General features: G+C 38.0%; 1 protein-coding gene across 1 annotated transcript in view; it reads right to left on the bottom strand.

Annotated features, from left to right (window-relative positions):
- LOC107571544 (CXXC-type zinc finger protein 5-like) overlaps positions 1-12225 on the bottom strand; it is a 12952-nt gene extending 727 nt beyond the window's left edge. The window contains exons 1-2 of the mRNA XM_016257867.1: positions 11798-12225; positions 2397-3444 (exon numbers count right to left, since the gene is read on the bottom strand). Coding sequence (XP_016113353.1) covers positions 2397-3221 — 825 coding nt within the window. The 5' untranslated portion in view covers positions 3222-3444; positions 11798-12225. The remainder of the gene's footprint in view (positions 1-2396; positions 3445-11797) is intronic.
- Between the last annotated feature and the right edge of the window lie 3181 nt (positions 12226-15406).

The following is a 15406-nucleotide window of genomic DNA, read 5'->3' as shown; positions in this document are numbered from 1 at the left end:
CACTGACTGGACAGCTGGGGGAGCAGACGTGGCATGGATTTATTCAACCATTTTTAATGACTGAAACGTTAGTGACACAGCATCACCCTGCCATTATTATTCTTACGGATGGTGTGTCAATGAGTCTGTAATCAGCAAACAAAACAACAACCAAAAAAATTATAATAAATTGATTTAAAGGTTTTATTTATGTGGAAGACATCAAATGGACAAATCTAAAATCCCTGTGAATATAGCAGATGTCAGTTGAAAGGAAACATGAGTACCTTCAAACTAAATTAATCGTTTGTCCCTTTCTTATCTAAAAAAGAGCCTAATACATATTAGGCACAGAAACATCAAACATGAGGAGTGTGAAAAGAAAAAAACTATATATAATAACTGGAGACACAAATGAACAGGTTGTAACTGTATTTCCGTTCTGATAGACAAGCAAGAGTCACAACAGATCAATTCATGTCAAACTCTAATTAAATTGAAACTATATATATTTCAGGATGTACAATATTTGACCTTTTTATTTGCACCAGATTTGCTTTGTTTGTGGAAATCTTTTATTAATTACACTACCTGTCTTTTTTCATGTTTTTGAAAGAAGTCTCTTATGCTCACCGAGCCTGTATTTATTTAATCAAAATGCAGTAAAAACAGTAATATAGTGAAATATTATTAAAGGGCTGTTTTATGTTAGAATATATTTTAGAATGTAGATGTAATGAAACTGCGATACACTTAAATGTTTGGGGTAAGTTAAGGTACCTTTTTTTCCTAAAACGGTAAAAGTGACAGTAAAGACATTTATTTATTCTTTTAATGTTGCAAAATATTTCTATTTCAAATAAATGCTATTCTTTTGAATTTTCTATTCATAAAAAAAAAATTTAAATCATGAAAAAACTGTATTCTACACAAAGGTTTTCACAAAAATATTATGTAGCACAACTTAAACATGGATAATAATAAATGTTTCTTAAGCAGCAAATCAGCGTATTAGAATGATGTTTAAAGGATCATGTGACACTGAACACTGTGACTGGAGTAATGCCTGAATGCTGAAAATTCAGCTTTGCCATCACAGGAATGAATTACAGTTTTTAAATTTTCAAATAGAAAACAGTTATATTAAACTACTAATATTCTTTTGCAATATTATGATTTTTACTGTATTTTTGATCAAATATGTGCTTCTTTCAAAATACGACAAAATGTTACTGACCCCAAACTTTTGAATGGTAGTGTATGTGGTGGTTGGTTAACATTATGTTAACTATGTGAAAACTATGACTATGTGAAAGAGCAAATTATTGATTAAAGAGTATAAAGACAAACATGAAAACATTTGCAATGAGGTTCAGTAAGTTAAAAATTATGCAATTGAATATGAACTAACAATCTGAATACTTCTACAGCATTTATTAATCTAGGCTAATGTAAATTTCTACATATACTGATGTATCTTTAACGTATACAAACATTAATAACAATAAACAATAATATTTTCACGAATCGACATTAAACTAGATTACTAAGTGCTGTAAAATTGTTGTAGTTCATTACCAAATGCATTAAATAATGTTGACAAACTGAACCTTATAGTAAATTCTAAAAATATTTTCTATGAAATAGCATGCACTGATAATTTAAGACCAGGAATGTGAATTAAGCAAATGGGGTTAATTCTGATTTCAGGATGACTTTAAAATAAATAATATGTGAAATATATCCAGCACAATTCGAACACTATTCAAATTTGGGCATTTGTACAATCCGAACAACTCGGGTTGACCTCAGCAAGAAGTTTGTAGGACCATCAGCCCCCACTGATGAGAGAGAGGAGGGGTGGGCTGTTCGTCACTGACACCTGGTGCTCCAGATGACAGCCCTGCGGCCAGATAGATTACGTCGTACATAAAAACACAAAAACACATTCACATATACGTTCACATCCTTAAACATACCACCTCGATACAATTCTTGGTCTTAACAAAAGCAGCATCTCTCAAACCACCATTCCATCTCAAAACTGAACTAATGAATGCAGGGACCTATAAAAGCGGCCATACCGGAGGGCGTTATGTCTCTGAGGAGTGTCCTAGTAGTGTCAGGGAGGCAGGATGTGGGAAGAGTGACGTGATGCCGCAGTGGGGGGCAGATTAGAACAAACCCCATGGTGCATGTCTGGCCGTATCTCCCTCCCCCGCTACTGTCAGTGCCACCTGTCACCCCAAAGCCTCATCTCCCAGCCTAACCCTCAGCAGACACCGCCACCATGTACAAAGTTCACCCAAATTAGAAGCAAGGAAGGTTATTACGCTTTCTGGCCACAAAACATTCTCTTTGTAACATTAGCGAACAAATGCAACTAAGTAAGTTCACAGAGTCTCAGTATCGTTTACCTCCAGTGCAGCAGACGGTTTCTTCTTGAGCTCCTCGCACTTGCGGAACTTGCAGATCTGGTGGCCCGTCTTCCGGTTCCGGCAACTGCTGCACTGCTCGCAGTTAATCCTGCGCCGGCAAGGTGGGCACATCCCACAGCGTTTCCTTTTCTTCTTCCCAGAGCTAATGGCAGAGGCCAGCTCACTTTGCACTGGGTACTCCGTCAAGCCGGCCATGTGCAGTGCGCTGTCGGCGAGGAAGACTCCGGCAGGTGTCATGATGAACAGCCCCGGGTTGAAGGGGAAGCCGCCGCCGCCCACACCGTACGGGAAGTCTGTGTGACCCCCCACCGTGTCGGCCACCGATGCCCCTTCCAGGTCGACCGTCCCCACCTCGCCCCCGCCCACACCCACTCCCATTCCCCCCGGCAGCAGCATGTGCTCCATGCCCGCCCGCTTGAGCAGCGCAGCTGCCTGGGCAAAGTGCAACAGGCCGTTCTGTCCCTCCAGCACCTGCTCCAAGGTTCGGTCCAGCTTGCTCGGCACCAAGGCCGAGGCGGAAGGCTGCTGCGGCTGCTGCTGGGTGGGCTGGTGCTTGGCCGCGTGGCTCTTGGCCTGGCCGTTGTGTTTCAGTCCGTTGGCGGTCTGGGGGCATGCAGTGGTGTACTGCGAGAGGGTGCGAGACCTCTTCAGGCTCTTGCTGAGGGGCTCACTGATGATGCCGCTCCGGTTGCGGCGTTCGATAACGGGGCTGTCCTCCCCACAACTGCGCTTGTCCTGGTCCTGGTCCGTGTCCTGGTCCTGGGCCTTGGGTGTCCGGCTGCCCTCCGGCTGTCTGCCAGACATGGTCCAGCCCCGGGGTGTGAGCGTGGGAGGGGGGGCGGGGTTGGGGAGGGGACGGGGGCTGGCGAGGGAGGAGCCAGGCAGCACTCGCAATCCGCTCAGTGCCCAGGTGAGGGTGGAGCCTCCCCTTAACGGGCAAAACGGCCGGCCAGTGGCAGGCAGACCCCGATGCCCTTGACTCTAGACTTCAGCCCTCATCCACATCTTTCCGCCGGCAACCTGTAAACTAAGGCACAAAGACAGAAAGAGAGAGAGAGAATGAAATATGTTGAAAGCATTCTGATTCTTAAAAGAGCCCTTGACAACAAAAAAACTGAGAACAGTGAGCGGCGATTTGGGCCTTTCTTTCGCATGGCTCCAACATTTTATTGAGTGCTGTACGATGCCCCTACTGTGCCTGGGAAATCAATATGTACATTTATCTTCAAACACTATGTAGACAGAGTAAAGCAAAAATGAGATGGGCATGAAGAGTAGCACAGCCAGATGCTGTGACAAAAAGCACCTCGAATAATAAAAAAATGGCAAAAAATGTAAACCATGAAAACATTATTTCAAAATTATTAATTTTCCACAGCAAATTGGTTTACTTTTCAGAAAAGCATGACTTATTGTTTCTGTAAAAGATGAGACAGAGTTGCTTCACTCAAGGTAAAGTAGACAGTACAACATACTGTACAGTAAGCTTGACTGAAGGAAACAATTAACTTCTCTTTATCAAGATAGCATGTGTATCATAGAGAATTAATAAAATCAATTTTAGTGTGAATAAATCAAAGTCTCAGGCAACTTCAGTCAACTTCTCAATGACGTCAATCCCTCTTAAAAGTGTGATGTCACCTGTGCAAGCATAAACCCAATCATCTGTCTGTTATTTCATTCATTTATTCACTGCAGTAACAGTGAGAGTACAGAAAGAATTCTCTTTGAAACAATGTACTACTCACTTTGAAGGGCAGAGCACATAAAGTAAGTACTCTGAAGGGTGCAGAGCATTACTCTCCCATATGTATACTTTTGCTACATATTTCACTGCCACTTTATTTTGAATCTGAATGTTATGATACCCTTGATAATCTATAATAACATATAGCTGCTGTGCTTGTTATAAAGATGTAAAGAGGTCATTCTACAAAACAGGTGTGATTTGTCTAAATGATGCATCAGCTATCTATTGTTGAATGACTTCAACAATGAACAGGGTATGCCATCTTTTACTATGTGCTAATATAGATATGTCTCTAAACATTTCTTTCCACTTCTTGTTGTTTTAGCAAATATCCACATTTTGATAAAACAAAATAGATGGAAAAGCTATTTTGTTTTAATTTGCTCTGTGTATACAGTATTTAGATTTTAGTTTTAGAACCCACGTTATATGTCAACCCTGTTACCATCATGTTTTGTGGTTTTAAATATTGATAATAACAAGAAATGTTTCTTGAGCAGCAAATCAGCATATTAGAATGATTTCTGAAGGACACTAAAGACTGGAGCAATGATGCTGAAAATTCAGCTTTGCCAATACAGAAACAAATTACATTTTAAAATATAATAAATTAGAAACAAATATTACTGGTTTTAATGCATTTTGTTATTAAATATATGCAGCCTTGGTGAGCATATGATATTTTTTCCAAAGCCCTGAAACATCCTACCAACCCCAAACTTTTTTGTAATGTTTAGTTAAAGTCAAAACACAAAATGTGTACGAAAGAGGCAGAGCGACCAGTCAGACGGGGTAAGAAAAAAGCAAGGGACAGGTGGCTCAATGTTAGCACTACTTGCTTAATTACTGTTCCCAAAGTAACCATTAGGGTGATGGAAATGGGCCCACAAAATGACTTAGCAAATAAGCCCACTGGACATAAATGAATCGATTTGCTTCCTCCTGTTTTGAGAAGTTTTTTTCCGTTAGGAGTAAATTCAGTCACACAGCTTCCCAGTGAACCGGATGCTATCTACGGTAAAACGCTACCATTGATCTCAAAGCAAATAAAATGCAAACACAGTGTGTGATGGTTACTAAGCATTGTCCGTTCTCTGTAGTTTGTTGTCTCCATCTGTTCCTGTAACATATGACCTGTGTTTGCAGAGGTCTCGTAAAAGCTGAAATAAGTGAATTTGTCTGTCGCTGCCTCCACATCGGTTCCTGTCAATCATAGTAACCTCTTCAACATCAGGTCCACCTTTAAGTTAAACTATCTTCCAGCTTCTCTACACCTGTGTCACAGACTCCACTGAGGACTCAAGTCAAATGATGTTTCCTCTGACCCTCGGATTTGATCAACCTCTCCATCTACAAATGTGTGACTCCAACATTCTGTCAACCACGCGCACTTCATGCTCTTCCAACATTTTTGTCTAATTAAGTGACAAATTTTTCGAATTAAGTCAAATTATTGTTATTGCAACACTCTCATTTCTTTCATTCCTCATTGACAGTATTTTATTTCCACCACATATAATTGCCATGCATTTTGCATGTGTATAAATCCATCAAAATTTACTAGCTATGCTATTACAATGACCGGTACCAGCAATTTGTCTGTCCACACTGAACTCCAAATGGCTGCATGATGTGACACAATCTCAGAACATAATTCATGTTTAATGTACAGTTATGAAGATATGTTTTTGGAACAACAAATGACATTTCAAAGCAGTACAAGGCCACAGAAATAGAAATAGGGATGCACAAAATGGAAATTTAAGGTGATTTTGGTAATATTTATATTTTCAAAGCCAATAAGAAATACATTGGAAAGATACGACCTCAAGATCAATCTACCAATTGTAAGACTGAATGCTCACCTTAAAAGTCCAGATTCAAACTTCACATTGAAAACTGCTTTAAATGTTAAAAATTGTGCAAGAAAGAAAATTACATACAGTAATTGAACAGTAAGATTTTTAATGGTTTTTTTTTAAGAATTCTCTTCTGCTCACCAAGCCTGCATTTATTTGATCCACAATACAGAAAAAGCAGTAATATTGTGAAATATTTTTACTATTTAAAATAACTGCCTTCTATTTGAATATATATAAAAAATTTAATTTATTCCTGTGATCAAGGCTAAATTTTCAGCATCATTACTCCAGTCTTCAGTGTCACATGATCCTTCAGAGATTTCTTCTGTTCAAGAAACATTTTATTATTATTATTATTATTATTATTATTATCATCATCATCATCATAATCATCAATATTTAAAACAGTTATTAACAGTACATTTTTTTCAGGATTTTTGATGAATAGAAAGATCCAAAGATCAGCATTTATCTGAAATAATAAGCTTTTGTAACATTGTACACTATACCATTTAAAAGCCTGGAGTCAATATTTTTTTGGGGGGGGGGGGGGTTCCCTTAGCAAGGATGTTTTAAATGGATCAAAAGTGAGGATAAAGACATTTGTAACGTAACAAAAGATTTCTATTTCAGATAAATACTGTTCTTCTGAACTTTCTTTTTTCACAAAGAAAACTGAAACTCTCAGCTGTTTTCAACATAATAATAATAATAATAATAAATGTTTTTTGAGTAGCAAATCAGAATATTAGAATGATTTCTGAAGGATCATGTGACACTGAAGACTGGAGTAATGATGCTAACAATTCAGCTTTGAAATCACAGGAATAAATTACATTTTAAAATATATTCAAATAGAAAGCAGTCATTTTAAATAGTAAAAACATTTTACAATATTACTGCTTTTGATGTATTTTGGATCAAATAAATGCAGTCTTGGTGAGCAGAAGAGAATTCTTTAAAAAACATTTTTTTTAAATCTTACTGATAAAAACTTATCAGCTTAGATATATCAACTTTTTAAATATTAAGACAGATAATGATAACAAAAAAAAGTATTTATTAGCTAAAACAGACTGACCGCTAATATACTGTGCATCTCTAATTGGAAGTGATCAACAAAATGCCCTGTCAAACTTCTCTGGTTAGGCAGAATACGAATGGATTTACACGGAAGAGATCATTTTTTTCGATTGTCCCTCTATAGCATTGCGTCATTTATGTGTCGTTATTGGAAAAACCCATATTGATTGACCACTCTTCTGAGTATTGGGTGGCATATGTTTGTCTTATTGTTTGTGGTCCTAAATGGAAGCCAATTAAATTTCAAAATATTCAAGATAGTTCTATTGAGTGTCTAATGTGGTTGATGAAGTCATGGAAATATTGGTCCTTTCCTGGGGTTTGACTTTCATGTTAAAAATGACTTAACAAATGGGGTAGATGACTCAGGGTACAGCAATAGCTGACGCAGATGTAGTGAGGTTCAGGCTCAGCTGAGGGGTTGAAAACTTTTAATGCACCTGATTGTGTGCCGCGTTTTAAGAGGTGTATGCCGTACCTCAGGCCACACACTGCATTCTCTCCTTTGCAGCAGCACAATGCCTCACTCACAGCTGTAAAGATGGCAAGCCAGACCCCAACGCAGTCCCATTCAAAAGCATGGTTATGAATGATTGTAATGCTTTGTATTCATTCAAATAGAGCTTGTGTAATCAGACCCTTAACCGTGTAATCAGCATCTCAGTAGAGGAAACATAATGACCCATTTATAGCTAATGTGGAATGTCAAAGCTGCGAAATATTAGAGAAAAAGGCATGAAGTCAGATGAGTCAATAAATAAAGCAACTGAAAGAATAATCAGACTGAGAACAAACTGTCTTAGGCAAGACCATCATTCACAGATAAATTCATCCCGATCTCATCTGTCATATGGTCAGAATCAGTTCAGCTGATTAATCATTCATTGGTTGCGTCTGTCAATCGCTTCACACGAAATTCAGATATAAATGTAAGAAATGCTTTTTTGTTCCATCCTTAAAGTGAAAGTAATATAATAAATTGGTGTCAGAGATTGCCAAAACACATCAGTCTGATTAATGCAGCTCTCTAGTGTGTTAGCATGCCTCTTTACTCTTCATAATCAATAATGTTTGACTGCTTAAGGGTGACAAGAACGGGGCTGTACTGTAACGGCAATCTGCAACATTACCTCATATGATCTAAAAACAGAAATGAAACCATTAAAAGTGAGGATGGAATATAAATAGCTCTTTCCTAAAGCATTAGGTTACATAAACTACAATATCCTATTTTGTTGATATTAGCCTTTGAGGATATTATTCTTTGATCAAATGGAATATGGATATGATCAATTACTGCAGATGCTAATACTTTCGGAGCTCATACTGTTAACGTTTGACTGACTGAAGCTGTGCTAATGTTCTGATCAATCTGAGCCAATCTGGCGCACAGTAATGACATGATGGCACAGAGTAACAATTTGGGGTTTCATCTCTTCCTCTCTCACTGTCTTTGCAGTAAATGATAGAAAGTATTTCTAAACTATTAAGATGCCAAAAGCAAAATGTGCCCAAATGTGTCAAATAAATCTGATAATGTTGATTTGGTCAGCATTTATTAATTGGATAACTGCAATACCCTGGGTGTCAAAAAGTATAAGAGATAAAAGTAGTGTGGCTGTGATAGCCGCTACACTCATATTCAGCAGAATTATTAATGTACTAAAGTACAAGATAATAGCTACATAAAGATGTGTCTGGAGAGTTTTATGACGGATATCGCTACATTAAAAGGAAGGAAGTCCAGTAATGGCTAATTACACCCAAACAGCAATTTGAGAGGATGGTTTTGGAAATATTAAACTTTGCTTCCTGTAAATCCTTAAAATCTTTAAATGATAGGCATAGATTCTCCTCTAATTTCCATCTGCCATATTCAGCAATTATTTTTCATATGTGACAGTTACAGTGTATCTGTACACACATGTTGTTTTATGTTGGCACTGGTACAAGTTATGAAAATGATATCTCGGCTGATTAACTGGAAGAAACATTCAGTATGTCTCTGCAGCAGGCTATTTAAACATTTATGTTAACTGACAACATGTATTAATTTATGCATATTTAGGTTTGCAAGGTCTCTAATGGTAATATGTCATGGGAAGCTGTTTGCAAAGACTTTTGCTTATGTCTCCTCCCTAGGGACAAACACAGGACTAATTGGTCCTCCTCCCCCTATTGAATAACAACTCTAAAACGGACAATTCTGCAGTGAACAAGAGTTTTACATTTTTAAAGTATCAGCTATGTAAAGTATCATTTTGTCATTCTGTGTCCTGTAGTTTTTCTGAGGACAAAATAATGACTATCATACATTTTTACTATGATTTACAGAAGAAAAAAAATGCAATTCAGTGTAACAACCAAAAAATCGTGTCAGGCATATTTAGAACAAGAATAATTACATTTACATTTAGTCATTTAGCAGACGCTTTTATCCAAAGCGACTTACATTAAAAGACTGTTTAAGGATCACAGTCCAGCCCCAAAACAGTAGCTAACTGTCATTTTAAATCTTTACCAAGCTTTGCCAATATCCTTCAAACCACTAGGTTTTACCCATTTAGCAGCAAGACGTTTTAAAAAATATATAATCAAATTTAGTATAGTATTTATATTTATATATATATATATATATATATTTAATAAGTACTGATCAGAATAAGTATATATATATATATATATATATATACTTTTTTCTTTTTCTTTTTCGATTAATTATACATTTATATTGTACAGCAGTTTTGGACCTACATGTTTTCTCTTATTTAGGTTTGCTTGGAGCAGGGTTTCTCTCACCCCAGTGGAAAATGGAAAACTTGGGGTGGAACTCAAACCTGGAGTTCGTTTGGAACTATTTTCACTAATGCAGTTTATTTAGTAAAAATCAGCATCTATCTATCTATCTATCTATCTATCTATCTATCTATCTATCTATCTATCTATATGCTTACAGTCATTATATAGCCTATAAAATACAGTAAACATATAATATAGCCTATGTTTGTTATCCATTTTTTTATATATATAATTTGAGTCAATCAGTCAAAAACACTAAACTTCTAATATTTGACATTTAAGTAATGGATAAACCATTGCCATTGAACAGCTGCAGCCCCAAAGAGGAGGAAAAAATCACTGTGAGGTTACTTCGCAACGTCACGCAGGCAGATATCGAGTAATTCAGGTAATGCGGAGTCCAACGTAACATCTCCCTCAAGACACGCACACACCTATCTATCTCCCCCTGCCGCTGTCTTTCTTCCTCACACCGCTTCACACACACACACACTCACGCATGCATGCTCTCACACGCAAGCACTACACACGCACACACACATTCACGCTCTCACACGCAAGCACTACACACGCGCACACACATTCACGCATGCATGCCCTCACACGCAAGCACTACACACGCACACACACACTCACGCATGCATGCTCTCACACGCAAGCACTGCACACGCACACACACACTCACGCATGCATGCTCTCACGCGCAAGCACTACACACGCACACACACACTCACGCATGCATGCTCTCACACGCAAGCACTACACACGCACACACACACTCACGCATGCATGCTCTCACACGCAAGCACTACACACGCACACACTTGCGCACAAGGTCCAGCGGACGTTGACAATAATTCATGTTTTCCGAGCTCGCTCCGCCAGATGTGGACTTTGCCGAGCGGCGTCCCGAGCATTTGCATAGCTCAAAGTTAAATGCGCTTGAAAACTTCTCCAACTCTTTGCGTCATGGCGAAAGTTAATGACTGGCAATCACACAAACAGTGCGTGCATGAGCGCCGCGCGCTGTCGGCCGCTGACTGCAGCAGTAAATCCCCGCGCGCTCTCCGCGGCGACATCAGCCTGATAATATCCTCTCGGCAAACAATGAAGCGCACATTTTTGGCTAATCCCTCCGCGATGAGTTCAACAAATCACCATAAATCACGAGCGACTAAACAGCGAATTTGAAATACAGTGAAAAAAAAAACCTTTAGTATTTTACAATATACCGTTATATTAACGACCACCGCGTTTTAGTAACGCACAGGTGTGCTGCTGCTGTTGACCAAAAGTTCCGCGTCTATAACATAACGCATCGTCAACTACAATACCACCTGTCGTTACATGCTGGAGCAACTATCATAAACGTCATCGGCATCATAATTTTACTAGCAAATTATCCACGAGAGTGTTAAGTTTGTACAGCCCACCGCAGCATTGAAATACGATTAGAATGTGTGTATTCTGTCAATTGTTTAAATGTGATACTTGCGTTCTGAAGAAGCAAAGCAATATTACTTCCTGGGAAGCGTAACCGCGTTTCCATAAGGACAATACAGCACAAATCTGCGGGAACGGGTCAACATCGTCCAGTCGCTAAAAATATGTGTCGGATCTTAATTTAATTTGGCATTAAAGCGGCACAAAAATACCTTTTGTCTAGACTCAATTATCTGAAACCTGGGTCTCTGCGGTGCCAGTGTACGGTCTGCAGCAGCACGACTGACAATGTACGGCACAATCATTCCCCCGTTCTCCCAGCCAACAAGATCGTTAGGAAGATGACATCCCAACTTTGAGCAGACTTCAACAAAGTATGATTCCCCCCCTTTCGATGTATCTGCATATTTGCAAACACTGGCCCCTTTTTTATTCGCACCTACCAAGGCAGATCCGAGCAGAGGGGAGGGCTTCCACTGTCCGAGCGCCCCTTCTCCAAGCCTGTCGTAGAGATTGATGGCAAAAAGAAGGGAGAAAAAGCTTATTCTCCACTTCCAGAAATCATGTAGCCTTCGACCGAGCCGAGCGCGTGAGGAAGAGAATAGTGAATTATTGCTAAACGTACTTTCTGGGAAGCTGAGCGTGTGGGCTCACCAACCTTTCGATTCTCGCAATCCCACCTCTACATCCAGAAGAACATGCAAACACATTTCATAGATTTTTGGAGCTTCACGTAAAAACCGAACTGGACTTTCGGCGACGCTGAGACGGAGAAAACGCACAGATTAACAAAGACATTTCGCGTCACGCAGCGCTTCTTTTTGGCGACGTTTTAAATGTCGAAGCGGAACGCGTATAGGGTGTTTATCGATGCGCACGAACATTGTGAAAGATTTGAGGGTTAATGTTACGGACGGAGATTTGTGGCGTCTCGGTCCCCCTTTGCACTGTGCAGCCTATGATTTTTTTTCTCTGGGAGCAAAAGTTGATATGTCGTCATACCGCTTTAAGACTGAACTTCCCTTCAACACATTCATATTTACCATCAAACAATGTCAGAAGGATGCACGTGGTGACTGCATGACTTTGTAATCCTACTGTTTGGTTTCATTTCGAGATCGCTTTCTGGAATATATTATTATGGAAAAATAAAGTATGAAAGTTCCAAACATGTCTGCGCTTTTTGAAACTTTGGTATGTAAATTATATATATATAATATATATATATATATATATATATATTGTATTCATTAATATTTAGTATCAGTGGAGCTCCAAGCAAATTCCACATAGATAGGCTACTATAGCAACATCTTATGGGCTGTCATTTTATTTTAATGCGTGATCCTAATTTTTGGCCCAGTTCTGAGGTTATTGAAAAACCCATTAAAGAGTGTGTGCGCTTTTTGAAACTTTGGTATGTAAATTATATATATATAATATATATATATATATATATATATATTGTATTCATTAATATTTAGTATCAGTGGAGCTCCAAGCAAATTCCACATAGATAGGCTACTATAGCAACATCTTATGGGCTGTCATTTTATTTTAATGCGTGATCCTAATTTTTGGCCCAGTTCTGAGGTTATTGAAAAACCCATTAAAGATGCCTTTCATTGTTTTTCCCCCAATAAATAAACACTTTAATCTTCTACAATCGTCGTGTTTTTAATTTGTCAATTAAAATGATTTTTTTCTGATTTTAATTGTTGAGCTTAAAGTAAAAAAACAACTAAATGTCCTTTGTGTAGCCAACTGATTGTAAATAAGAGAAACACTTTCAAGAAAAGGCTGTATTTTCATGGGGAGAAAAACTATTTTTGCCATAAGTATAGTATGACACAATCTTTGCAAATTATTTATTTTTCTAAATTTAGCATTGTTGCAATTTTGTTTGAAAATATTGTTAATTTTTTCAAAACGTGATATCAAAGTCAGTGTGACATAACCAACATGCAAGTAGCCATTTTGCTGTCATGTGACAAGAAAAATATATAAAACAGGGAGGACCCCTTTAGAGCCCTCATAACTGTCAAGGTCATTCAGTGTTTAAACATATTACTTATTTAGACGATTTATAAAAGGCATGTTTAGTCCAGATAATATGAAGCATCTTAAGAAAGCCCCTGACATTTAATCTAACATTTTAGATATTTTAAGTAAACTTTTTATTAATGTTTAAGTTATAGGCTACATTATAAGTTGTTAAAGGTGTACACACAAGTGTATTTAATGTGCAAGTAAATTATTTACTTTTTACTTGATAGTTACACCACTGGATATTTAATAATATATTTTATTAGGTATTATTATTAGTAGTAGCAGTAGTGAGTTATTAGAATTTTTAAATAAATAATAAATACATTTGTAGAAAGTGGTAGCCTAACCTTTTTTAAGTATGAAACCAACATGTAGGCTATACAAAAATTACATTTCTAAGAAACTAGATTTTAAATCAATGTATTTTCTCGTTTTTAGAAACTCGGACATGTTATTGACCCATTAATGTGTGAAATGCAAACATATTAATAACTTTTTTTAAATAAAGCACGTCTTTTTAAACGTCCGTGCACGTATGTAACGCAGAATAAATATTATACCGCCATGAATAGCGTGGTCTGCTTTGGCAAACAGGGGTCAGCTGTGGTCGTTCAGCTCCTGGTTTCTCTCAGTCCACTCCGCTTCTTTTGAATGTCCTGTCTGCTGGCAGGCGGCCAACCGAAGTGTGTGGAAATGACACCGCCAGGGCGGCAGAGATTTTCCTTCATTTCTCTCCTTCCCGATAGCAGACGGGCTGACATTGGCTAGAAAGTGGAGCAGCTCGTCAGGGACAATCAATGCGAATCGATCGAGCCGCGCGGGTTTGAGGCTCCGAGCTGGAAAATAACGCGCGTGCGAGCGAGCGAGAGAGGGAGAGAGACAGAGAGCGAGAGAGAGAGAGAGAGAGAGAGAGAGAGAGGACAGGGAGGGGATGTGCTACCAATCGCCTCTCTCACACACAAATATCGCCTTTACTAAGCCCTCATTTCATGGAAGGCGCATCAAAGACAGTTTATTCCTGACGCAAGGATATTTTATCATATTCATCAACATTAAAAGGATATTGTTTTTTCCCAGCTGTCAAAGTTAGCCAAACGAAATACCACTATGTGCTTTGGCTGCAGCTATAGGTTTATATTAGCAAGTGTGCTAATACTTCAATATAAATACAGTGGGGTCCAAAAGTCTGAGACCGCTACTGAAAATGTTTCCATTTTGGCATCTTTCTAAATTAATGTTTTTTTGTTTGTTTGTTTTTTTGTTATAAATGATTATATTATCATATAATTTGAGAGAAAAGTTCAATTGAAAAATTTATATTTCAGAATTTCTTAATATTTGGTACTCAAGGTGCATTCAATTTTGTGTAAAACCTGATGATTGTGTTCCCCAGCATGATTTGAGATGTTCCAAAGAGTGGAAGAACAACATCTAACTGTATATCAGACAGACATTTGCTTATTTGTTTTAACGTTTTCAGAATACTCAAATTTGGTTTATATTTGATTTTGGATCCCATTTTCAATGTTGCTGCCGACTTTTAGACATTGCTGCATTTGCAACATCCAATGGCATTCATAGATCTGGGCATTACATTATGAGGTTCTCATGGTGATTAATATAGACTTTCATATATATATATATAGGCCTCTCTCTTTCTCTCTCTCTCTCTCTCTCTCTCTCTCTCTCTATACACACACCGAGACACAATATAACTGTCAGACCTACACAGCAATAGCTCTGTGATATGCCAAAATGTCATTAACCAAATTATTAATGTTAAATATCTCATTTAGCCTATTAAATAACCTGTTGCTAAATAATAAGTTGTGGCGTATGAATCTGTTCTCATTATTAGCTGTCAAAAATATAGAACATCAACAATATAGATTCTTCTCAGTTGAGAAAAAATATATATCTAGCATGTACAGAGGCCACTGTTTTCTAATCCAGGTTTGTGCTGCGTTACACGGGTTGTCTAAGTTTGACAATTAGCTTTTGTT

Source organism: Sinocyclocheilus grahami, unplaced genomic scaffold (assembly GCF_001515645.1).
Source record: "Sinocyclocheilus grahami isolate Dianchi unplaced genomic scaffold, SAMN03320097.WGS_v1.1 scaffold1610.1, whole genome shotgun sequence".
In the NCBI taxonomy this organism is placed as follows: Eukaryota; Metazoa; Chordata; class Actinopteri; order Cypriniformes; family Cyprinidae; genus Sinocyclocheilus; species Sinocyclocheilus grahami.
Note: the sequence above shows the minus strand (reverse complement) of the source record. Positions and strands in the feature narration are given on the sequence as shown.